The sequence below is a fragment of the Onychostruthus taczanowskii genome, unplaced genomic scaffold (genome assembly GCF_017590055.1).
Source record: "Onychostruthus taczanowskii isolate IOZ18803 unplaced genomic scaffold, ASM1759005v1 scaffold42, whole genome shotgun sequence".
Taxonomy (NCBI): domain Eukaryota; kingdom Metazoa; phylum Chordata; class Aves; order Passeriformes; family Passeridae; genus Onychostruthus; species Onychostruthus taczanowskii.
Window position 1 is genome coordinate 1,596,185 of NW_024501682.1, and position 24,872 is coordinate 1,621,056.

Consider the following 24,872-nt stretch of genomic DNA (forward strand, 5'->3'; position numbering starts at 1 on the left):
TTAACTGCTACTGAGGAGTTATTAGAGGAAGAGAATGAGAGATGTAGTTTTAAAAAAATGTGCTTTTAAAAATATGTACATGAAGATTATACAGAATGAAAGTAGGTAAGAACTGGAAAACAGTATGGAACTGGAAAGACAGTATGAGACACTATTCACCTAAAAATCAATACCTAAAAATCTTCTCTCTGTTTCTCTCCAGAGTACGAGAATGTCAGGTGCTATTTTTAGCTGGGAAAACAAAGGGCTGTTTTTATCCTCCTCCTTATCTTGATGACTATGGAGAGACAGACCAGGGACTCAGGTAAATATTTTAAAAACTGCATCTTTTAAAGACAGGAATTGTAGAACTATCTATAATTAGGAAAATCAACTTTTTTGTTATTTTTTTTTATTTTGATTATATAGGTAACATTATTTTTTGACAATGCTGCTGCATCTAGTATCTTCAGATGTTTTAATGCTAATACATGGGTTTGGGTCAAAAATATTTAATGGATGATCTTCCCCAAATTAAAAACAGTTGTCTTGAAAACTGCTTAAAGTTAAATATTTCTAGCATCTGTGAAGTTGACTAGAAACTCAGGATGAAAATTTCATTTGTATCTAGTGCATTTGTTTTTATAACCTGTGTTAATTTAATACCAAGTGGAAATACTATGATATTTTTTTTTATTCAGTGTGGTTGTTCTTTGTCTTAACTCCTATCTCTGCTTCCTATGTGAGGATAATTTAGGGACTTGATATTGTTAATACTTGCTAGTTCTGAAACTGGCCAAAATCAGAGAATATGAACTGGTTCAACCCAGAGAGGTTGCTAAAACCCTGCATTTGGAGTTCTGTGGGCTGGATATGATGTTCCCAGAGGCCAGAGGGAACTGTTGAGCTGTAAGGAAGGGGCACCAGACAAGGTGTCACTGCAGGTTACTCATCCAAATACCTATTGATTTGCTCTGATAGCAGAATAATATTGAAGGGTTATCTAAATATTGTATTTTACAGGGTTATCTAATACTTAGTGTGTCACATATGAGTGTTTGCGCTTAGTTGCAGTGTTTTATCATTCCTGATAAGTGTTATCTCCTTTTCAGACGTGGGAATCCCTTACATCTGTGCAAAGAACGATTTAAAAAGATTCAAAAACTCTGGCAGCAGCACAGTATTACAGAGGAAATTGGACATGCACAAGAAGCAAATCAAACTCTAGTTGGCATTGATTGGCAGCATTTATAATGATTATCTGCTGAAGACTGGAACTTTATTAAAGATTTTTGTAATTCAGTAAGCTTTTCAAAGGAGGGATGAGGAAAAAAGTCTAAGGAAAAAAACCCCAACAAACTCAATCCTGTTGTTTAATCTTTGTTTTACAATGTATTTCATAAAGATACCAATTAACATTAATCAAGTAAACTTCTTTCTATGTAAGCAAATTTTATTAGTCCTATAATTTGCACTGTGCTTCCTTCACAGAAATGTCTTGGGTTATGAACCTGGGCAAAAGAACTTAAGTTTCTGATAAAAAAAAAGAACGACTCTTTTTGGAAGTCTGACTGTGATTTTTCACACGAACTGAAGAGAAAAAGACTGCTGAAACAGAAACTAGATAGAGCACAATTCCGGATTGTGTTTTGCCCCTTGCTAGTAATCTGAGCCGGTTTATTTATTATTCTGCATTTTAATACTTATGCTGTGTGTACATGCAATGGAATGAAGTAAGGAAGCAAATAATGTAGCAAATGGATGTTTCTGTCTGCATCAGTGGATAATTCACTCTTTCACGTGGTGTATCTAAAAAGGATTTTGTCATTTGTACTCTTGCAGCTTTCTTGCTTCCAACTGTTTTTTGACTAAAAAAACCTAACACTAGCTTTACAAGTAAAATAATTTAATTTAAAGCTTTTTCCAGAGCATTGCACTCCTTAGAATTATGTAGTTTTTAATTTGAATTTAGCTGGGAAACCCTTTCACTTTCAATTACGTGATTGGTTATTGGTATTCAAGGATTGACATTGTGCTTTAGAAGTTATTTTGAGATGACAATAATATGTAAAAGTCACGAAAGCTAATTTTATGTTAATTTTCAGAAGCACAGAAGATATTTCTTCATTTTTGTTAGGAGTCAACTTTTAAGGTGCAAATCCCATCTTCTTTTTGTTGCAGATAAACTGAGTGGTTTCCTCTGGCTTTGCAGGGCCACAGTCACACTGCCCGTATTTTTGGTTTTTGATTTTTTTTTCCCTGTTGTCCCATCAAGTATATTTACTTTTTGGCTTGATTTAAAGCTCTGTAAAGATGTTTGCATATAGTATATTTTATAAATATATTCTATAACTGCAGATTTGCACTTGATATGAGGGTGCCTGAAGGCAGTGAGTTTTCTAGTTATATGTAATTAAACCTCCTAGGTGTCTCTAAAAATCACATTATGCTTACTGGTTTAAAATAAATTCCATTATCTTTCCCTCTCCTATCTTCTGACAAATTAGTAAAATCTTAATTTACATAGTTCTGTTTCCTTAATAGTTGTGGTTCTTTTAGTTAAGTCTTAATTTCTGACTGCGTCTCAGCCCAGATAAACAGTTCCCTTCACTGTCTGCCAGGTCTTCAGTTACACTTGGTCTGACCGAATTGTTCCTATTTTTACAGATTTAATGCTTCAGATAAATTTTGTATATTCATGGTGTACAGGACAGTTTTTCAAACATTCAGTAACAGTATTGAGTGAAGATGTGAAGTATCAAATAAAGAAACTTGGCCAATGTGGATTTCCTTTTCTTAACATAAGTACAGACTCAGACTGCTTTTGTCTCTCTTACCTGTCATGCATTGAATCATTTAAATATTGCTGTCACTTTTTAGGAAGACACATGGAGAAATTGCAGGGGAAAATGACATTTAATGCTCTATCTTTACCCTTCCCTACTTAAGGTGGTTGACATACTAACAATTTTCTGTGCATGGTACTTAGAAATGCCACTTTTTTTGGTGATGTTACTATTCCTTTGCTTTTTAACCTATGTGCCACAGTTTCAAATAATGTGTAACTGCGTTGAAAAACTTTTCCTGTAATGATAATATTAAAAAGATAATCAATGATTTTGACAGATTTCTCTGTGCAAAAATACTGACAGCAAGAAGGATTTTTTGGTTTTCCTCTGGGATCAGAGTTGGATACTGCAACCACAAACCCTTGCAAAATACACAATTAATCTTTTTTGGTTTTTTTTGCAATTTGGTCATTCTTTACTCGAGACCTCTGTTTTCTGATTTGTTTTGCATGTGTTTATATTAATGTAGAAATATTTATATATAACATTGTTTCAGTATCAGGGAAATAATATCTGTAATAAATTGGCTATAACTTTAGTATTTATGAATTATGTGTACAATCTAGAATATATTACGTGTGTGGGGGAAGGAGAAAAAGACCCAGCAAAACCCACAAAAAGTCCCAGATACAAAACCATCATAACAAAATACAAAACGAAGCTGAAAGCATCAAGTATGAGCTTTTCATGTCAGCGTTCAATAAGTGCTTTTTAAATGTTTCTAGAATTTTGCTGAGCTTGTTCCTTCAAGTGTGCCCCTTGTTAATCACAAGCTGACAGAAATACCTGGATGTGCAATATCTGCAATTCCCTGGCTGTAAGTGTAAGATGATTATATTATTAGTGTCACTTGCTTCAGTCAGCTAAACCTTTCTTGACCTCTACCAAAAAGTCTAATCATCTTTTTAAAGGATTGTAAGTTACATTTTATAAAGGGACAAGGGTTGAGGTCCACATCAGTAATGTTATTATTTACTCTGTTCATACTAGAAGATAACACTTTTTACTCCCCTCAGTCTGCCACAGGAGGCTCAGTTTTACTCTGCTCAGAGTGTATAACCAAGATAACAAACACCTGATGCCTTCTGACTTGTGCCAAGAGCCAGTGCTGCCACAGCTCTTTAACCACTTCATGTGATGTTATAGGGAATTTGGCTGAGATTAAGTGCTCGTGGATTCTCAAGACTATTTCCATTTTCAGCTCTCCTCTGGTTCTCTGCAGCTTCCTCCCATGTCCGTCAAATCAGTCTTCAATACTGATCACTGAGCAAGTAAATTTCATGCCTTCCCACTTTATTAGCACTGGGAACAACCTGGTCTTGAAGGGTTCAGTGTGTTCCTGCACTATACAGTTCACTCCTTTTCCTGGGACAGTGGACATGGGGTGAGCAGCTGCACAGACCCTTTTCTGTCCTTTCTCATTCGATGTGAACCCTGGCCAGCTCTCGTGCTTGAGCCCTGGCATCTCACTTTAAGTGTATTTTTATTTTTTTTTATTTCAAATGATGGTGTTCTGTCTTGAAAATTATCTCTGTGGCCTGAATTTGTAGAGGAGAAACTGGATGCTCAATCCACCTTCAGCATTAAATCCCAGCTGTTTTCCTTTCTGGAAGGTTAAATTGTACAAGGGGAGTTGGATCTCAAATCTCTTCACAGTAGTGTCGCGTCATGATCAACTGAGTTTTCAATCAGCCTCCCTTCTGCCCTGGACTCTCCTCTGCTCCTTTCTAGGAATTGCCTCCAGCAGGAAGTGGTGATCCTCTATTTCCATTCTGCTGTTGAGATTATTGATTATAGAAGTCAAATATGACAGTATTAAACAGTTTGGGCTTGAATATCAGCCCCTGCGGAATTCTGCTTGTAAGTGGTTTGCTTCCAACTGTTCACTGCCACCCTCTGAGGCTGAAAATCCAGCCAAGATTCTGTCCACCTTGCAGTCTGCCTAGTTTACATCTCCCCAAATTGGTTATGAGGATGTCAGAAATCATATTGAAAGTTCTTCTAAAGACATTTGCTGTACAGAGAAAGTGTTTTACAGCAGCAGAATATAGAAAAATAGGCACCTCTGGTAATAGCAAGAGATACTGGGCTCATCTTTGTGGGGTTCTGTGGGTCTTGGGATCTGAGTATTTTTGTATTGGAATCAGCTTAGCTTTTGTTGAGCCAGTCCTGCATCACAGTGGGAATGGAAAGGTGCTTTTCCTATCTTAACTGTCATTAAAGGAACTTTCATAGGGAAGCATGTCCTTCTCTACCATTAGCTGTTCAGTTCCTCAGCTCCATACAGTGGTGATTGCCCCAGAGTTCTTGATGCTGCATGGAGAAGGTTGCAGACTTTATGGGAACAGCACTGGATTCAGTTGTTATCCAGGCTTGCCTTTTGCAGGATGGCTTCCAGGTGCTGAAGGAGTGGTGCAAGCCAGGGAGCCTGCCAGCCACCCCTGTGCGTGCACAGCTAACACATTGCAGTTTGACTCTCCTTTCTCTGGGTAGCTGGTTCAAGCTGTGTGGAAAGGCTTCCACGTCTCCTCAGGGACAGGCACACAGAAAGGTTGCTTAGCAGCGACGGGAAGTCGTACAGGCAAGTAGTCTTCAGGGAAATGTCTCTCTCACTATGAATTCTTCTTGGTTTGTTTTTTTTTTCCTCTTGGGATTTGAATGTGGAGGAATTAGAGTAGAGTTGGTGTTTCTTTTTGGGCTGTGTTCATGCAAATGCAGGAATAATCTCTTGGGGAGAACTTAGTACATAAGTATTGCTGAAACAAAAGCTGTCCATCTGTTAGTGACTGATGGAAGCCACATGGATGCATGGATAGCACGCTTTCATCTCCAGTTGCTGATAACTCGAGTTATGAGTGAGCTTTACCCTGTGGGAGTGTCATTTGTTGGTTTGGAGAACTGGCCATGACTGATGGAAAGGCATCACTGTAAACTTGGGATAACTACGTAAGAAACTACTTGCCTGCTTGGCTGCTGGGACTGCAGGGACAACACACACCACAGGCAACTCAGGAGCTTGGAGGCATGGCCAGGAGGAGCTGGAACCTCTGCCTCTCCTTGCTGCTAGCCAGCAGTGCCCATGGAGTCTGGGGATTCTGCTGTTGTGGAAGTTTGAGCTATTGGGTCAGGGACAGGGAAGAACTTGGGGATCCCAGCCTTAGCTGAGGTTCTCCATCTGTCAGTACTTTCCCTCAGACCAGGTTCTGAAAATTCGTCCACTGGAAAACTCTCAGAGGCCTCACTGGAAGTCCCACAGAGCTGTGCTTTTCAGGCAGTTAAGCAGCTTTTTCCAGCAAGGGGAAGAAGGGCTTTAATTTTCCATTTTATTCCAAGGCTAAGGGTCAGGAGAGATAGTGATTACTGGTTCTGTTCTGGGAGAATCAGCTCTCTAATGGCTAATTCAGGTGTGACTTATGAAAAGCATTGAGCTAGTTGTGTTGATAATACTGTTTGTCACCTAATAGTAGTCAATGTGTATTAGTTAGATGTGTTACAGGCTGATAAGAGGAATATGAGCTGCAGTAAAAGAGTTCAAGTTTTTACAAAGCAGAGCCCTGTGATTACCCATGCATGAGGCATGCCTTGTACCCCTCTGCTCATGTCGGGGGGGTTTTGGTCTGCTCAGTGCCCCTTGTCACCAGCTGGCCCTGAGAAGTAGCTGAGTATTTATGATGTATTTATTTATGAAAGCTCAGTACTAAAACATTCTCTCACTTCAGCTTGAGACTCTAGAGAAGGGCATGGTGATTTCTCTTATTGAAGTTCACTGTAGCCACCCACACACACCATGCACAACAAGGGGTGTGTGTGTCCAAGCAGTCTGGCCAGGACTTGGTGCTACAGAGGACAGGAGCAATGGCTTTTGGAAATGTCTTTTATATTCTTTGGGATTCAGTAGGACCTGTGGGGCTGTGTTTTGCCTCAGTATCCTGCTTCACCCATCCTAAATATCAAGTAAGGCAGTCTGTTTTCTCTTCCTGTTTTGGGTGCCTTGGCTGGTACATCATAACATGAAGAGGAATGGCACACACCACACTGGCTCCCTCTCGTTGCTAAAGCACAGGTCTGCTGCTGAGAAGGCGACTGTACCATGGCCATTTGGAGCTCAGGCTTCCTGGGCTGGGTGGAAACAACACATTTCTCAGCATCTTCCCACTTTATTGCTGTCAGTCACATCCCTTGTTATGCATACATGCTGCTCTTTAAAGGCTTGCTCAGTTATTTCTTCTGCTGTTTCATACATGTATGTTTCTATTCATACTTGGTGGCAGTTTTAACATTTCTTCTACTAATCTTTGTTCCACAGATAAAATCTGCTTTGCATATTTTTATCTCGAGTCTTTTGCATATTCATCCTCTTTTTTTTTTCCTGCTCTTCTGCCACCTTTCCCCCTCTCCTGGCATGCAAACATTAGATGCCCAAATCTTACATCTTTGATGGAGAGATTTGTCAAGAACTCCTCTCTTGGAGGAAAAAAGAAGAGGGAGAGTATGAGGAGTTTCGCAGTGCGCCAGGTGTAGGAGCTACGAAATGGCAAGTACTGATCTTCGTCTCCATGACAGCAATGATTAAATGTTACTTTTTCATCAGTTTGTGAATATATATTTTCACAGTCTCTTTTCAGACAGCGTGAGCTTGGAGGTGGTAAGTTTTCCAGCTTGTCCTTTGCGTGGGATCCTGGAAGGAAAGCCAGACTGGGTAGAGAGCCCTGGGCAGGGTGGGACAGCTGAGCTCAGGTTAGGGATGGTGTCTGTGCAGACCACTGCGGAATATTTTAGTGACTTACAAAACCTAAGTATGGATTTGAAATCAACCATGTACTTGAGGAACAATGTGTGAAACGTATTTCTGTACTTGCAGTACTCTTAAGTGTGGAGGATGGCAAAGTGTGTTAATGAATAGGAGAGAAGATTATGTAAAAATAACAAGGGTGAGGGTATCAGCAATGTGTTCACTGATGTAATTCACTGGTGTCCTCTAGCTAGAGATGCCTGCATTAGAAAGGTGTTGTTTGCTCCCTGTAAAGACAGCTCCAAGAAGCCTTGCAGTATTTTTGCAGTGATTGTATCAGTCTTGGAATGAATGTGCAGTTTAGCACAAAATATACTAGAAGAAGAAAAAAAATCTGCAGTAATTGCTAAGCAGCTACTTCATGCTGTTGAGCTAGTCAGGCATCTCATCTGTATATAATAATTCTTTCCAGGTCAGGTTTTGGTAATTCATAAAGTGCTCTAATAGCTGAAAGCTTGGAGCATGGCATGAACTCTGAAACAAAGAACTTTTGTGGGGTTTTTTTTTCTGTGTACTACTTTGTAATGCAATCTTTAAGATCCTGTCTGTCAGCTTGAACCGGATGGAGCTGAAAACAAGGAATTTTGAGGGTTTTTTTTCTAATGGAGTGGTAAATGCTCTACACTAGCAACATGTGTGTCACTTGGAGCATGCAGAAGCACAGAGTGTTCAACTGGGCGGCTGGGGGTAGCTGCTTCTAGTGCCAACGTGTGTGAGACAAACATTTGTGTGTGGGCAGCATTTCAAATCGTTGGGCAGATGTGGAAGAGCACTTATCCAGGCATTGAAAGGTGTCACATCCATTTAGGACAGCAAACCCAAGACCTGATGTGGTTGCTCCACTGCACAGTGGGTGCTCAGGGTGGGATGCCCTGCTCCAGGCATGGCTGCTGAGGTGCACGTGGTTTCCAGGGCTGCAGCAGCAGTGGTTGTGGTGAGATGAGGAAGGGGTTGAATCCTGCTCTCAGAGATTCGGGATCTGCTTGTAAACCTTCACCAGTGACAGAGACCTGGACCTGGCTGAGAGGTATTTGAGGAGAGTGTGTGGCACTAGGATTGTCTACCTGTGTAAGCAGCGCTCCTGGCTGAGTGCCACCTTGCAAAGAGGGAGGGGACAGAAAGTTGTTTTCTCCCAGTGGAGTCAGGGATATGGTGTGGTAGTAATTATTTGAAATCTAGACATACCACTGCAAGTTTTTCCCTGAATAAAATATTTCCTGAAATGGATTTGATCAATTTTTAGTATTACCTAATCTCAAAAATAATCTAAAATACTCTAAAATAATATAAAAACAACTAAGAGAAGTAGAGAATAAATTTGAATTTTAAGTCCTAATTACATTTAACATTCTGGGGTGAAAACAAGAAATGCTGTCAGAATTTACTTAAAATATGCCGACAACAACATTACAGAATCAATTTTACTTATGCTCTTGATTAATTTATGTAATTAATGAAAGATTCATTCATACAAAGTTGTGAATTCACCTTGTCCTTTTTGATATGTCCCCCCTGTGTTTTTGTCATTTTTGACCTTAGCTTGTTATTTGTGCTGGAGAAAACACATGAAAATGTGAAAACTCACATGCATCTGTCTAAGGCAGAGCTGTGCCACCTTCTGGACAGGTTATTTGGATGGTTGGGAAGGCAGGAAGTGATTTGTGAGAGGAAAACTTTGTGTTTGGGGACTGTGTATGCCCTGGAACTGATGAACACAGCCAGAGTCTCCTTCCAGCCTGACACTGCTGCCTGGCTGGAGTGAGTGCTGTGTGCATCTCCAGCTGGGAAGGACAGCATTTCTTTGGTGCTGCTGTTAAATTCTGCACCATCACAGACTTCAAAGTGAATTCTGTGGGGATTTTTTTTCAAGAACTAAACATTTTCACCCTATTACCAAGGGAGTCAGTGTGGGGAATTGTGTACCTGAGATTTAGTGCTTTGCTCTCCTTCTTTCATCACCCTCCAGCTGCAATTGTGCCTTTCCAAGTTCCACATGCCCAAGTCTCCTCACTTCTGCTTTGCAGTGCTTGGTCCTGTTTTGCCCAGGGATGTGCTGCTTGGTTGCCTGGTGCAGGGGGCGTGCATCAGTCTGGTGGCAGGCTGCAGAGCTGCCCTTTGGTCCTGGCTTCACTATTTGACTGGTTCCTCTGATTCCTGCACCACCCTTTGCTCTTGAGAGCTTTGGGAACAAACTGGAAATGTACTTCCTCATGGTTTATGGGCTATCCTCTTAGTAGAAACAATCAGGCAAGAGTAGTTGTTGGCATGTGCTTTGTGGGGAACTGGTGGGATGGGAGGTAATAATCCTGCTCAGCCTCCCTCTTTGGAGCCCTCCCAAATGTTAGGGGGGAACTGCAAAAAGGGGTGTCCCCCAGGGCAGAGTGCTGCAGAGACTGTGATGGAGAGTCTACAAAGCTGAGCTCCAGACCAGGGTTTCCTCCAGCTGTCCCACCTCACAACTGTGCTTTGGATCCAGATTCAGAAATACCTATGAAATCACATGGGAGCAGCAATGCAGGTTCTTTGAGAGAGTTGTTTTACTACTTCAGTGTTTCAGTCAGTCCCTGAACACTATAGGTCTGATATGAATCAGGAAATGGTCCATGTAGGCATGACTTCAGATTTGAGATAGCTGCATTTCTGTTGCCAGAAATAAATTTGCCTAAGCCTGTGCCTTCCCCACAGGGGGCTGTTATCACGTGTCTCCATTCTATTTTTCTGGCCTTATCTCTTAATTAACTAATCTCTAATAATGCTCTTTCTTTCTTTTTTTTTTTTTAATAAGCATTTGTGATCCGTCCCCTTTTTCCATTGATTATGCTAAAAACAGCATTGGCTTCTTTCACAAAACAAGCAAGCTGGGTGTAAATCAGGAACTGTTTTGCTGGGATCCCTTTTTCATTATACCAGCCTTGAAAATCTTCCCAGCCCGTCAGCTAGGAAGACCCATGGTGCCTGTGAGCCCGATATAGCATTCCCATGCTCTTTGCTAAGCTGCACACTTGTATTTCTGTGGCATTACCAAATGCCCAAGCCCATGTAATGCATGGAGGCTAATCTTATCAATTGTATTAAGGCTACTTAGGAACTAATAGCTTTAAGGAAGCTGTTTATATTTCCTCCTTTAAAGCACTTTAGTCAATGTTCTATGTCCCTTCAAATAAATGTCATCTGTAAAATAATGTATTTTTTGTCATTCTCTCAAAAGTGATATTTCTTAAGACTTGACACTTCAAGGCCTTGGGCTGACTCTGAGGTCTGGGTACTTGGAATTAAGCTGCTAATCCATATGGAGGTATCTCAAAAGAAGTGGCCTGGTTTGCATGAATTAAGTTCACATCCTTCTGAAGTTTATTAGTTTGAAAATCAGGGCATGGCTCTGGAAGTTGTCGGATTGCTGCAGGGAGATTTGACTTTGTGAGCTTTAGACTTAAATTTAAAATAAGAACAATGTGTTCTTTTGAATGTCCATTGCAAGTTCGATTTAAACAGGGGGAGAAAAAGAGGTTATAAACCCAGCTGATTGTCAAAGACCCTGAGGATGCCAGTGGTTTCACTGGTTCAGCATGACCAGCACATCACATTAATGGCTGTGAAGATGTTTTAATTCCTATGTACTACAGGAGGATGCTATTAAAATAGCACAGCAAATTCTGTTTCTAGTAAGAGGCAGGTGATTTAGGGGTCTGCTTGCACATCCTGAGCTTAGCTGGGCATGTGAAAAGAGGAAGGTTTGCTTTCTCTCAGAGCATTATGTAGAGGTGGGGAAAACCTTCCCACCTATAGGAATACATAAAACAGATCCAAAAAATGAAATCAGAAGGAAAAAGACAGCAGTAATGCAAATTAAAGAAATCTGTATTAAATTGTATATATTTAAACATTTTCTTTAAAGAGATCTTTACTTGCAATAACATTTTAATACCTAAATTTACATTTGCAGTCAGCAGAAATATCTTCATCTAGAACAGCATTTGCAGTATCACAAGTATGTGTAAGATTGGACGAGTGATATATTACATGTAATATTGTACAAAGCAGTCATATTACAATCTTGTGATAATCATAAGATGTCACAAAGATCTTCATCAACCAGGAGGTTTTATTTTAGACAGCATTAGCCCATATGATCTTTGTTCCCTGGTTCCAGTACTGTTCTTCATAAACCTGTCTCAGATGGTCTCTTTACCTGCCTGATACCATTGCTCTGGGAACTGGCTTCTCTGGTGTGGCATTGAAAGGATGGTTTGAACATTTGTTATGTTGCTTTAGCAATAAGCTGATAAAAACCAGAGACCACGAATAATTGGAGAGTCCTGTCTAAATTAGTGGCCTAAGCCAGATTTCTAGGGCAACAATAAATCTAGATCTCTTTGAAAAGTCAGTCTAGTCAAATAACTGGTATAGATCACAGCTCGCTGAAGCCTCCCAAGGAAAGACTGTAATTAATCCTTGTAACGCAGCTCCTATCCACATGTGACTCCTCTGAAAAGCTCTTCGCTGGTACATGTAGCCACACTGTGTGCCGTCCAAAATCCTGCTCTTCTCTAATGGGCCAGCTGAGAGGGGCAGCTGGCCCCAGTGACGTCCTACCGAGCAGGGAGGAGCTGCTCTGGCTCGTACAGTTCTGTCCCTCAGCAGAGCGAGAGACGATAGGCTGTGGTGAGTAGCAAGTTGGCCTTTGGTCAGTGCCCTTGTCCTAGTCTTATGCACAGAAGAGGAGACTTTTAAATTCATTATTGTAACTAAATTCATGACCATAACTAAAGTTGAAAGCTTTGACCAGCTTTGAGAAACTGAAAGGACGGCACAGTTACCTGTCAAAATGAAACCTTGTGTGCAGGTGGCCTGAAACAGCCTGGGCACTGAGATGGAAATTATGGAGTGATGTACGGACACATCCCTGCTTGTCCTGCCTTGAACTGTCCATCCTAGAAGGAATTGGGACAGAAGCTGGAGGAGCTGAGTGCTGCTGGGGCGAGTGCACAAGTGATTAAGAATGAAAACCAGGGGGTTCTGCTGTGGTGATGCAGCTGCAAACACTGCTCCCTTTGAGGGCCAGCCACCAGCCAGGGAGAAGGGACCCACCGAGAAACCTCTCCCAGGCACACCCCCAAGAAGTAGAGGGTTTGCACAGCCAGGGTAAAAGTAAGTGTGGTGCCTGGCTTGCAGGGAGGGACTGAGGTATCTGCAGTCCTTGGTGCAGGGGGCTGCAGCTTGTTCTCTCAGGTTTCTTTCCCTTTAGCTGAAATTATCTGGCAAAATAAACTCAAGATGATGCTTTGTTCCCTTATTAGAGGCTGCATGCCACAGCAAACTCTTTCCGTGGTTTATTCCAACTTGAGAACAGGATCTTCCAGCTATGACGTTAAATTTGGAGAGATGCAGCATCTGCAAATTGTGCCTTCCCTTTGATTTAAAAGATCTAATGAGGAGTACCCCCTCACTGATAAAGTAAAATTTGCACACTGGGGATTGATTTAAACTCAGTTTCCCCTGGTCTGAAAGGGTGAGGCTTGATGTACTTGTGGATGAATGGTATCCACTTTCTAGGCCCCTGGAAAACATTTAAAGTGTGAGTTCTAACTGGCCTGGATTTGGGTCTGGATTTGGGTTTGTCTTTTTCTTGCCTTAAATATAGTTGGGCTTGAATATTCTGGAGCAATTTATGAGATGACATACTCTGTAAAATGTCCAGAGTAACCATAACTGGCACATGCTCATAGCCTGGATTCCACCCACTAAAAGATGAATCTTCTAAGCTTCTGCAAAGAATTTAAATACAAGGTGAAGCATAAGTCTACAACACATACATTCAACATATACAGCCTGCAAAAAAACCCTGATAAATAAACCCCCTCAATCTTACCTGAATGTTGTTTTTATGATGCTTGGCTGCTTCATTAAATTACAATTTTTGCTTAGTACATAAATTCTCAGCATAAGTTTGCATCTTGTTCTATGTGTGTCTTAAGAATACAGCAGAAAATACCATTGCTTAGCACATTAACAAAAATCACATATGAGAGGTTTGTCAAAATACCTGTATACTAAGTTATATACAATTCTGGAAATCCTTCTTTCTTTGAATTCTATCATGTTACTCTCCAGAAACCCAATCTGTTTGTCCTTAAAAGCTGAAGTACAGAAAGTATGCTGATGAAACAACTTGAGCAAAAAATAATAACTTTTCAAATTCCACTTTTAATTTCAAAATAAGATGGAATAAATCGCTGTGTGATGCCAGCAATATTTTTTTTTTAATTTTTTTTTTTCTTAAACTAACTGTCTCTGATAAGGGAACATGTGAATATTGCAAGTCCTAGTTGGGGTCATATTCCCAGAAGGATATGGATAGGGTGTACTCACATTGTGGATAAGTGTTTTATCCCAAGGTGCACTATGTTGTATGCTCCCATGTACAAAAGTGAACATGCGTAGAAATGTGTATTCTGGTGATTGATACATAGCTTTTAAAATGCAGATATATTCACAATTCTCAGTTTGTGTTATTTTTCTCTGAGAAAAAGTCCACCTCAATGAGCAGCTCAGCTGACTGTTGTGATGGCTGGCGTCTTCCCGCCTTCCTCTCCTTCGGCCCCTTCGGCTCCTGCTTCCACCTGGTTGAACTTACCCAGCTTTTTCAAGTTCTCCAGTGCGGATTTGAAAGTGTCCTTCAGGCTGTTCTCCAGGACCCACCCTTCGCTTTCGCACTCGGGGTCTTCGGGATTGGCAATGCTTTCCAGGGAGGTGTGCAGAAGGCGCAAGCCAACCATCACCGACATCTGTGCCAGGCAATGGGAAAGGAGGAGAGCGTCAGCCAGGCCTGCACACTCCCTGTGTCCCACCCTCCTTGTGCCCTGCTGGGGCAGCCGGGGCTGCTGCTGTCAGCAGAGCTCCGAGGGTGTGCCCAAGGGGCCTCTCCGCCAGCTCCGGCAGTGTCGGTGCCTTCTCGGGAGGCTTTAGTGCATCTCTGGCTGCTGTGCACTGGATGTCCACAAGGCAGTTTGGATGTGCAGCGCTGTCCTTGGCCACCACCCACTTAGTTTTAGCTAAATATTTTGACTTTGCATTGACCTTAATATGTTTGGTGAGTATATTAAGCTGATCAAGGAGATATTAATGAGTCAGTGTCTCTGCAGAATGGAGCAGAGTTAGGATTTGAGCCATTAGTTTGTCTGCTTCAGATTCTGATTTTGTTTTAATATAGATATGTGCAAATAAGGAAACCAAGGCAGCAGGTGATCCTTCCCTGGTTCCACCTAAAACAAATTTTATGTTTCTGATTAAATATTACCTAGTCCCAGCAGCCCTGAGACTTTTTCTACTGTACTGTGTAACACTGCACCTGCCTCCAGACAGAAAGTGTGTTTTTAGCCAGTCTCCTGCCTTTTAACACCATTCAGAACAAGCTGACCTCACCCTTGTGGTGCTTGTGAAGAAAGTGATTGATGAGAGAAGTAGAAAAGGACAGAAGAGCAGCTCCCAGAAGAGGCAGCCTGGTGACGTGGTAGGGCTGGTGGCTGGGGTGGGGCAGGAGTAAGATTGGTTTGGTCCTTCACGTGCTGGGTAAAGCTCAGATGGAGAACACCTACTGCTGTCAGCACCTCACAGGATTTGTTCTCTAAGGGAAGTAAGATGCCTCTGTCACACTATCCAATTTCCCAAGGAACTGATTACCTTTGGTCCTCTCAACCCTGATGGCTAAAGAAGCTGGCAGATTTGAGGCTGGGATGCAGCCACATGGCAAGGCCAGTGGCAGAATTCACATCTGGCTTTTGGCCTTGAGGCACTGCCCAAGCATGTGCTTCCATGGACCATCCATCAGCCTGTCTACTGTGGTCATCCTGCTTGTGTATGATCAGTGTCTCCAAACTCTTGGAAGACTAAAGTTACGCTTGTCTACTCTCAACTTTTGCAGGTGTTCGTATTTCTCTGCCTTCACTCAAGGTCAGAAAGGAAAAACATTGGTCCAACAAACAAGTTTCATCAAATACTTCCACATCCAAAGGCAAATGTTCATACTGTTTAACACAGGAATGTATGACTAGCCACACTTTGGTCACTAAGGAAGTTTCTAGTGGCTCTGAGTCTGGAAATAGTCTCATCTAGCCAATAATATGATGACTTAAATCAGTTAAAGCACTATTCTATAAAAGTCACAAGTGACAAATCCCATCACCTTAGTCTTGGGATTTAAAGCCTTTGACATCTTCCTTCCACTCTGAGTTCCAGTTTTGCTGCTCTCACTCGTGGGGCTGATATCTTTGAAATCAATGGCTGTTGCAAGTGCAGATTAACAGGGTTGGGTGCAGGAAATGGCCTTCACATTGCTCTCTACTTGTGCTGCCTTGCTGCATGTTAGCAGGAGCTTTGTTTTGTGATTGACTTGCCAAGTGCTACTATTTGACAGCCAGAGTAGGTGGACTGGCTTTCTGCATGGCTCCAAGTCAGTAAATATTATCATGCTTTTAAAATTGGAAGGTGCTTGTACGGCACTGAGCATCTGACCTGTCCTTGGAAGAGATTTTGTGACATTTTCTCTCAGTTTAAGACTTCGTTTTCTTAAAAACCTTTCTAAACAAGATTTTGAGTCACTGAAGCTGAGATTCCTTAAAAGCAATGCAAAATGTCTGTCTCCTTGTCACCTCCAGTGATCTGAGCCTGCCTTCTCTGCCAGATGAGAAGAGAGCCCAGGAAGTTTGAGAGAAGTATCTGGTAAATTAGTCTCACTCCTACATGATCACAGAGAGTCTGGGACCACCAGTTTAGCTGAAGTCTTGCACCAGGGAAGGCATAACCCCATGCAGCATTATGTGCTGGGGGCGACTGGCTGACAGCAGCTTGGCAGCAAAGGGCCTTGGGGCTCTGGATGGCACCAAGCTGTCCCTGAGCCAACAGTGTGCCCTTGTGGCAAAGTGGGAAAACAGTATTCTTGGCTGCATTAGAGGAATAATTGCCAGCAGGTTGAGGAATGTGATCCTTCTTCCCCTTTGCTCAGCCCTGGTGAGGCCACAGCTAAACCTCCAGCCTTAACCAGTCTGTGAGTTGTAGGTTTGAGCTTAACCACAATCCAGCACAGGAGGCTGCAGTGTCAGAGCCCCAGAGTGAGGCCAGCCTTGCTGAGGGATGATTTCCCTGTCATGGAACCTCTTGTCATTTTACAGCAACTTTAAAGTGCCAGGAAGGACATGGCCAGACATGTTTCTCCAGGGCTAGGGCTGCATGGGCTGGGCTGGAGGATCCCCTGCACCCCAGCACGCTCAGCCTCTCCAGCTGGGCCAACCGAGCAAACTGTGTCTGTCTGGAGGGTCCCAGCTGCCTGTGGGCTGGTTTTGGAGATCACCAGGAGTTCACTCCAACTCTTAGTGCATCGCAGAGTTTACTCTCCAGCAGAGGACATGCAATGTGCCCCCTGTGAATGTCTCAGTGCTCTCCTGGAGCTCAGTCTGGGCCCAGTCTGTGGCACACGGGAGGTGAATCCCAAGGTGTTGGCTGTCGTGGCAGCTGTGACCTATTGAGAGCCACATGTTCGCACAAGTGGAGGACCTGGAGCATCTCAGGAACCAGCCTCAGTTCTCTGTTCCTTTTGAAACGCCTTACTCAGGGCACCCTTGAACCCTCTTTTCCTCTTTGCTGGCTGAGGCAGGTCAAGAAGACATCCAGGCTTGCTCTTCTTGACCTTCTGCAGCGAAGCCCATCTGTTTGCCAGGGTTTAGCCTGAGGCGGCTTAGCCAGAGCAGGGTGTGATCTTTTTTTGTCATCCTCATGACTGGTTGTCACACATGGGAAGCCTACAGCTTTTGTTAGGAAAAGAAGCTTCTAGATATTAGCATTCTTTTCAAATAGAAATTTTGATGTTTCAAAATAGGTTTGTTCTTCCTTGTGCCTAATATAGAAAGGTGAAATGGAAATGGCCTTCCCTGGGCTCCCTGTGCCTGTTTGGCATGTTACCTTTTTCTACAGCTCAGAATAACAGCTGTGATTAGTATTTCCCCTCCATGTTATCTCCCCCTTCCCACACCTCAATTCCAGCAACCCAGCTGGAAGAGTCGTCCACGGCCCCCAGAAGGGCTTTGCTGGAGAAGTACCTGGTTTGAGTCCACGGTGGCTGCAGGTGTAAAGCAACCGAGGATTTTCTTTTTGCAGTTTTCTGTGCCTTCCCGGTAAGTCAGTCAAAGTGGAAGTGAGAAGCACAGAGCCAGCACAACCACTGCCCCCTGCTCCGACCCACACTTACCTTGGCCAGGAGGTGGAACCTCTGCTGCCCTCCTACTCAGCATAAAATTGTTTCCTATCCTGACTGGAATTTAAAGGAAGTCGTTGTATTTCAAGGCAGACTAAATTAATGTCAGTTTCCTGCTTTGCTTCCTCCCTTCAACGTTTGCCTTAAAAAGCAAAAGGAATTTCAGATCCAAATCTGGTCCCTTTATGGTAGAATATCATACAAGTAATAAATACTCAGGAGGGCAAGTTATTGTAACCCCAGGATCGTGTTGTTTCTTTCAAGTTTTGCCCTAAAAGTCATCTGATTGCCTGAAAAAAAGTCTCACCTTCTATTTTGAAAAAGACAAAGAAGAGAAGATCTTATTTCTCATTATGCCACAGGCTGAAAAAAATACCCAGGTGTACTTTGAAGAGTTAGGCATAAAATACTGCATTTTTATCACTGCTGTTAATGTTAACATATCACTGTCATTAATCTCTTGCAAGTTAGCAGAGGTATGTTACAGGCCCCTAGTCATGACTTCTTGCATTGGTATTTTTGTGCATTTTTCCTCTGAGTTTTTTAATTTCTTTGACTTTTAAATACAGTTGAAATTCCCCTCTCTTCAAGAGCTCTGCACTTGAATCTGGGCTAAAAAAAAAGACCTTCTCTTTCTTTTCTTAGCAGAATAACAGTGCAAACAGGTAATATATTTCTCTGCAGTTCGGAGCAGTTATTTTTAAAACAACGCAACATGGAGTAACTTCATTATTTTTTTTTTCAGTTCACAGATTTAGGTAGGTGTTTATTTTCTAAAAAGCATCTTCATTCCTGGAAGGCTGTAGGCCAGTGCTTGTATCAAAATGTAACTCATCTTTTTTTAATTTGCATGTATCTAAATTTTTTAGAAGGCAGCTGAATCATTTAAAATAGGCAATGCCCTTTGCAGCAGCCATTCCAAGGATAGGAAAGGATCTGCTGCACTCTTCTTTTACCAGCAGCTCCTGCCTGATCTCCACATGGAGCACCTCACGTTCCAGCCCTCGTGCCACTGCCAGCCCACACTCCCTGAGCATTAGTGTTGATTAAACACCCTGGCTAGAAAACTGGCCATCTCCCAGAGGCAGGAGATTCATTGCATTGAATGAACAGTATTTTATCAGCCAAGCTGCACTTTGGGTTATGGTGCCCACAGACACCTGCCCTGGGCAGTGTTGGTACCAGCTTGCATTTGCGTCGTGGTTTTGGGAAGCAGAATAAAATTAATTTAATCCACTTGTTCCACCTAAACCACTTTTTCTGACCAAATACCTTGGTAGAGCTGATGAAGGTACACACGCTGCCTTGAAATCGTGCCACTGTGTGTGGCTTAAAGCCTTATTTTGTTCAGGGTGTAAACCCTTTAACTGCACTTTCTGTCCCACTAATTACCGTCACATCTTTCTGATGTGTTGCTTTTTTGTATTTCTCGTTCCCCACAAATGGTGACACATGTAAAATTAATGCATCTGGACAGCAGAGCCCTTGCACTCTGTTCCCTGCTCAGCACCCTGCCTTTGACAGAAAATCACTCCCTTTGCCCCCTCTTGCTGTGGCATACTCGAGGCTCTGGCCCCGTGATCCCGCACCCCTCCACCTCTGTTTCCAGCCTGGGACCTTTCAGCCCTTGCCTCAGCTATTAGATATTTTCTCAGCCAAACAACGGGGAAATTTATTTTAACCAGATTTGATTTTCACTCAGAAGCCCACACTGAAAAACAGCCTGCTCCTGCAGAGCTGGCCCTTCACTGCAGCGTGTCTGAGGGAAGGGTTACCTCGAAGAGCCAGACGAGGAGGATGACGGCGCCCATGGAGCTCATCATGCCGCTGTAGTAGTTCAGCAGCGCTTCCCGGCAGCCGCGGCGCCACAGATTCAGCTCCTCGGTTTGGTAGTCGTAGCTGTAGTGGGCAGAGTTGTTGGTGACCTGGTACTGGATGCAGGGCCTGGGCGAGCTGGGGTTGCAGCAGCTGAAGGGGACGCCGTCCACCAGGTACCTCCCGTCCACGTTGCTTTTGATCCGGCTATGGGCAAGGGCAGAAGGGAGCGTGAATACACACACAGACACACAGACATACAGACACACAGACACACACACACACACACACACACACACAGACAAAGATATCCAGGAGCAAATCTGCGTGAGGAAGGAAAGCAAGGAGGATTTTCCACCGTGCCTTTTCTCCGTGTCCCCTTGTTCACACAGCGGTGTTTGTCCAAGGTGTCCTTTCTCTCCAAAATCCTTTTCTATGTCAAGACTACACTGAGTCTGTAATTAACTCCTCCTGGTGGAAATGCACGCTCCTGGGTCACTTCTTCAAAGAAATTAGTATTTAACAAAAGTAAATGGTTAGAGAACTCAGGAAGGACAGTCAGAAAAGAGTCATCACAGCATAGTTAGAATGGAAGAGAGGTGCTGGAGCTGGCCTGAGCTTGGAAAAGAACTCAGAACAGTCTTGAAACCCACTATACCCATTGATCCAGCAAACCTAATAGCTTATTTTGATGATAATATCTCCAGGGAGCGGTTGTGCATTTATTCTTGGCTTGGGAAGGTAGCCAGTATTGAAAACATGAAATGTGCTTCAGCAACAGGATGTTGCAAAATTTCCAAAGTCCTTGCAGGAGCTCCCCAACTATTGTTCATCTCACACTGTGGTTGTTCTCTGTAAACAGTCATTTAGCCTGGTGTCATAGGAGATGTTTAGATGCAAGATTACTTGGAAGGCAAATAGTTCCACTGACTCTGCAGAAAGACTATAATAAAAGGACTGCAGTTTTAAAACAGGCCATTTGGCTTAGAAAATCATGGAATGGAGAGTCCCTGTGGTGTAGAGAGGCCAAAAAAATCTGAGTGCCACTTGTAGATTTCTATATGGATATTTTAAAATTGTGTCATAGAGAGAGAAGTGATTCCAAAAACCTGGTGAAGGGAAATTCCACTTTGCAGTCATGACCTAAGTATACCTAAACAGCAAATGCAACTGAGGTTTTCTCTCTAAACGTAAATTGTGCTGTGAATTGGGTCTAACTCCCATTCATGTGTAAAGGCTACACCAGTTTCAGAGATTGGATAGTGGATGAGGCCTTTGCTCTACAAATAATATAAAAAAACCCGTTGTGGGGGACAGATTCCCACCTTCCTTGGAACTAAGGAGAACTCTACTATTGGCTTCAAAGGGGCCAGACTATCCCACCAGCAATGGGAGCAGAGATTGTGCACCACCACACAGTACAAACCTTGGATTCGCTAAAACCTGTTTGTAGATTTTTAATCCCCTAGTTCCTGCCTCAGTAGTACAAAGAAATTATCTTGAGTCTCAGTCCCAAACAAGGCATGAGTTATTAAGGACAGTATAACCCCGTTTTCCCTCTGTGCCTTGCCCTTCCATTGCTGCTGGATTAAGCTACAGCTCTCAAATCTCCATATAATGCTGGCGACGTTTTTTCAAGTAGTTATTTATACCCATGGGCATACCTTTGCAATGGAAACATGTCCTTATTCAGTAGTGAATGTATTTGTTATAACACCCTGCAGTGCAACAGGTTAAATCTGTAACAGTTTTCACTAAAAAAAAGTCCTCATTCAGAACTGCAAAAACAACCAGACCACCCAACAAGTCAAAAGAACACGCAGAGAGGCACACAAAGTGAAATACCATTTACACAGTCAGGCAGGGATCCCAAGAGATCCCAAGAGACACACAAAGCTTTTTTCAAAATTACTTCAGACATTTTTAATACAGGCAGTATATTTAAAAGGCAGATCGCTTCCAGTTTACAGGACCCATTATGCAACCACAGAGCATAAACGTTAATGAATGATGTTCCCAAAGAACCTAGAATAACCATTTCTTTCCCCAGTGCTTACTTTTTTAAAAGGTTGTGGGTATTTATGCCTAATGCTACTTTTTTAATTTCAAAGGTTCATTTTGTTCTCGTGTTTATTTTCTGCTTGAGCTTACTGCACCTAACCTGATTTTAGGATTACTGCCTCTTTGGGCACTGACATCAAAGCCATTAAGGTGTTTCTGGTCAACAACCTGATCTGGTTTGTACAGAAACAATAAACTAGTGCTGCTTTCATGTGAGGTTTTAAAAAATTAGGCACAGGACAGAACTTAAAATACGTATGGCTACAAGGGCCACTTTGTAACACCAGGAACATCAATTGATGCTCAGTATTATCACAGCACTGAAGCAACCCATTGTGTGAATATAAAAATAAAATTCAAAATCTTAAGGATCTAAAAGACATGAGTTATTGGCAAAGTGCTTTTGCCTCTATTTATTTCCATGCATGATTAGCTGCCATATCTGAGTGGAGTTTTAAAAGTGGTATCAACAGTATATCTCCAGGGAATTCTTTTTTTAGGAAATTAATCAATCACATTGACATCTGCTTAAGGATTAGTAAAGGTTTGATACTTTCCTGTTGATTTTGGGAGTGTGGCTCAAGGTTTATAAAGCAGTAAAAGACAGTAAAAACTATTAAGTCTGTTTACATCATACTGAGTAAGAGTGGGAATTGTAGTTTGGTGCTTTTTATTTTATGTTGTGGATGACTTTGGAGGACTTTGTCAGGGGAGGAAGCAATCCAGCTGGTCATTTGGGATGATTTTTTACACAAGACCCCATTTTACACAGACCCCCTTCCGGTCAGCGCCTGTTGGCACTTGAGGCCAGCATTGATCAAACACTGATACTACATGATACAAACCCCACCAAGCCACTTACTCTTTCACTTCTTTGGAGCTGAAGTCTAGATATCTGTTGCTGATCCACTGGATTTCGAACCAATCCTTGTAGCCGTTGTTGCCACAGCACTTGAACTCAATCTGGAGCATGTCGATGGTCTTCTTCATGAAGCATCTCCCGGGGGTGTCCGTGTCCCGGTAGAACTTCATGCCGTTCTTGAGCCCCTGGGCCAGGGTGCTGTCCAGGGAGCCCCTCATGAGAAAGCAAATCAGAGCCACGAAGAAAATGAGCATGTTAAAGACGCAGCACAGTGCCAGATAAGGTTTCAGCAAAGGCTTCCACTTGGCAAATTTAGCGGGATCCAGAGAATCGTAACAAATTTTTCCAGCAAAACCATTGAAGGCGCAGGATAATATACCCATCAATATCAAAGAATTGGGCACAAAGTGGCTTTCAGAATTGTCCATCACTTCGCTTCGCTTCCGGAGCTCAATTTTGAGGAACAATCCCATGCTAAAAACAAGGATTCCAGCAAACACCGAAAACCAGTTCATGAGCCATAGTCCCTGTGCTAGTTTTACCCGTTTCTTCTGATTGAATTTGACTTTCAGCAGTGCCATCTTTGTAGTGGGAGATGTTGGAAGACTTCACAGCCTGGACCCTTCTTCTCAGCGTAAGCAACTCGAGGAAGAACCATTCAGGCGTCAGATGAGATCCCGAAGGGCACGTCGGGAAGCAAGCCGCTGCACAGTCCTTCCATCTTGAAGACTCCTGGTTAGGATTCAAGTAAGTAAAATATTCAAAGGTCCCAATTAACAATTTCACATTAGTGAGAATAATGGGCAATTAGCACCTACAACTATTTCTGGTGGTTTCTTCCAAGCAAAGGAGAAACACTCTCAAGGTTTCAAATGATTTGATCTGGATCTGCAAGACGTCATTCTAATACCTTTAATCATTTGATCCAATTTGGAGAAATGTCTGTCAACAGATGAGTGGAAGTAATCCCTCATTTTACTATTTAGTAGATTTGTGCTCTCCTATGATAGGCTGCTGGGTGGAATATGAAATCCCAGAGATATAAAAAGATCTTTGTGGCCAGAAGAATATGGAGCCTGTGAGGAAAAAGGAAGAGGGCTCTGGATTAAAAAATGTATTTCTTGTATACAAACATACACTTCACCACCGCGATCCCAATACATTCACATCTACAGCCAGACCTGCATTCTAGTCCTTATCCTTCTGTGTTGACTTGAGATGACATCCTCTGGCTTATGTATTCTGAAAGCAGATAAGCACGTAGTTTACAGTGACCTAAAAAAACTAAGCTTGGCATTTTCTATTTACTTCCAGGGCTTGTACCATCTCTGAGTCTTGGCAGGAGAGCACGAGAAAGGAAAAGTGCAGAGAAACTCAATAAATAAACCCTGGGCTGAAATCTAGATGTGCTTTCATAAAAGGTGAGCTGGCATGAGCAGCTTACTGGATAAGCACTGGGCCAGGGAGGGGAGCAGGGCTGCCCAAGGAGACCCACCCGGGAGATTACATCAGGGAAGAATTCAACTCAGCAGCTGGAGAAGGACCCTGGGGATGTTGGATCTGGATGCAAGGGAGGCATCCCGGGGGTCCTCCGGCTGTGCTGAAGGCCCTGCAGCCGGCTGTGCTTTCAGGCTGGAGCGGGCAGAGCGGAGGCTGCGACCCCTCGGTGCGGCTGCCGCCTCCTGCTTGCGGCGCTCAGCGGGGTCAGGCGAGCAGCGGTGCCGGGCTCGCACTCGCTCCGCTGCTTGAGTGATGCTTGCTTTGAAATATCATCTCCCACTCGCCCCACAGGGGTTTGGAGCTGCTGGGAAATCCCTGCACTGCCTCACCCCTGCCACCACAACGCAAAATTAACCTCATGCTACCCCCAGCAATGGAAAATATTCCTGCCGGTGTGGGAGGGCACGGGCGCTAATGCTGCAGGGGAGAACAGCCCCAGGAGCGGGGCTGGGAGGATTCTCTCTTGCCTGTCAACCAGCCCTGCTGCTGCCGCCACCCAAGTCCCTGGGGGCATCCTCTAGTGGCTGCCAGCAGCACGGCCACCGGCCCCCGGCGACAGAGGGGAAGGGATGTGCTAGGAGGAAGGCAAGTGTGAAAAATAATAACACAAGTAATTAAAAAGCCCAAGCACTGAAATATAACTTATTGATCGTCTGCAGCTCTGTAGTACCATGGACGCCTCTTATTTACCATTTGGGATCCTGGAATGCTGAAGGTTCCTTCAGGAAGGACAAAGGCTGGCAGCTCACTGCTTCTTCCTGTCCTGAT

The 24,872-nt window shown here is 43.0% G+C and overlaps 2 protein-coding genes across 6 annotated transcripts in view; one reads left to right on the forward strand and one right to left on the reverse strand.

Annotated features, from left to right (window-relative positions):
- Positions 1-3,096, forward strand: part of UBR2 (ubiquitin protein ligase E3 component n-recognin 2) — a 56,224-nt gene extending 53,128 nt beyond the window's left edge. For all 5 annotated transcript variants that reach the window (XM_041413508.1, XM_041413511.1, XM_041413507.1 and 2 more), the window contains 2 exons: positions 203-304; positions 1,092-3,096. In XM_041413508.1, the coding sequence (XP_041269442.1) occupies positions 203-304; positions 1,092-1,233 (244 nt within the window). In that variant the 3' untranslated portion in view covers positions 1,234-3,096. The remainder of the gene's footprint in view (positions 1-202; positions 305-1,091) is intronic.
- An 11,072-nt stretch (positions 3,097-14,168) lies between these two features.
- Positions 14,169-23,301, reverse strand: PRPH2 (peripherin 2). Its single transcript, XM_041413607.1, has 3 exons — positions 22,605-23,301; positions 19,642-19,888; positions 14,169-14,405 (listed from the first exon to the last, which is right to left on the reverse strand). Exons 1-3 carry the CDS (start codon positions 23,183-23,185, stop codon positions 14,169-14,171), a joined length of 1,065 nt encoding a protein of 354 aa, XP_041269541.1. The 5' UTR covers positions 23,186-23,301.
- Between the last annotated feature and the right edge of the window lie 1,571 nt (positions 23,302-24,872).

What these genes read in the sequence shown, in the direction of transcription:
- PRPH2 (XM_041413607.1), bottom strand. Translation starts at nt 23,185, where the DNA reads ATGGCACTGCTGAAAGTCAAATTCAATCAGAAGAAACGGGTAAAACTA. An exon ending in AGCTCCAAAGAAGTGAAAGA is followed by an intron (nt 19,889 to 22,604) that starts GTAAGTGGCTTG and finishes CCTTGCCCATAG; the next exon opens with CCGGATCAAAAGCAACGTGG. An exon ending in TCCTCGTCTGGCTCTTCGAG is followed by an intron (nt 14,406 to 19,641) that starts GTAACCCTTCCC and finishes TGCCTGGCACAG; the next exon opens with ATGTCGGTGATGGTTGGCTT.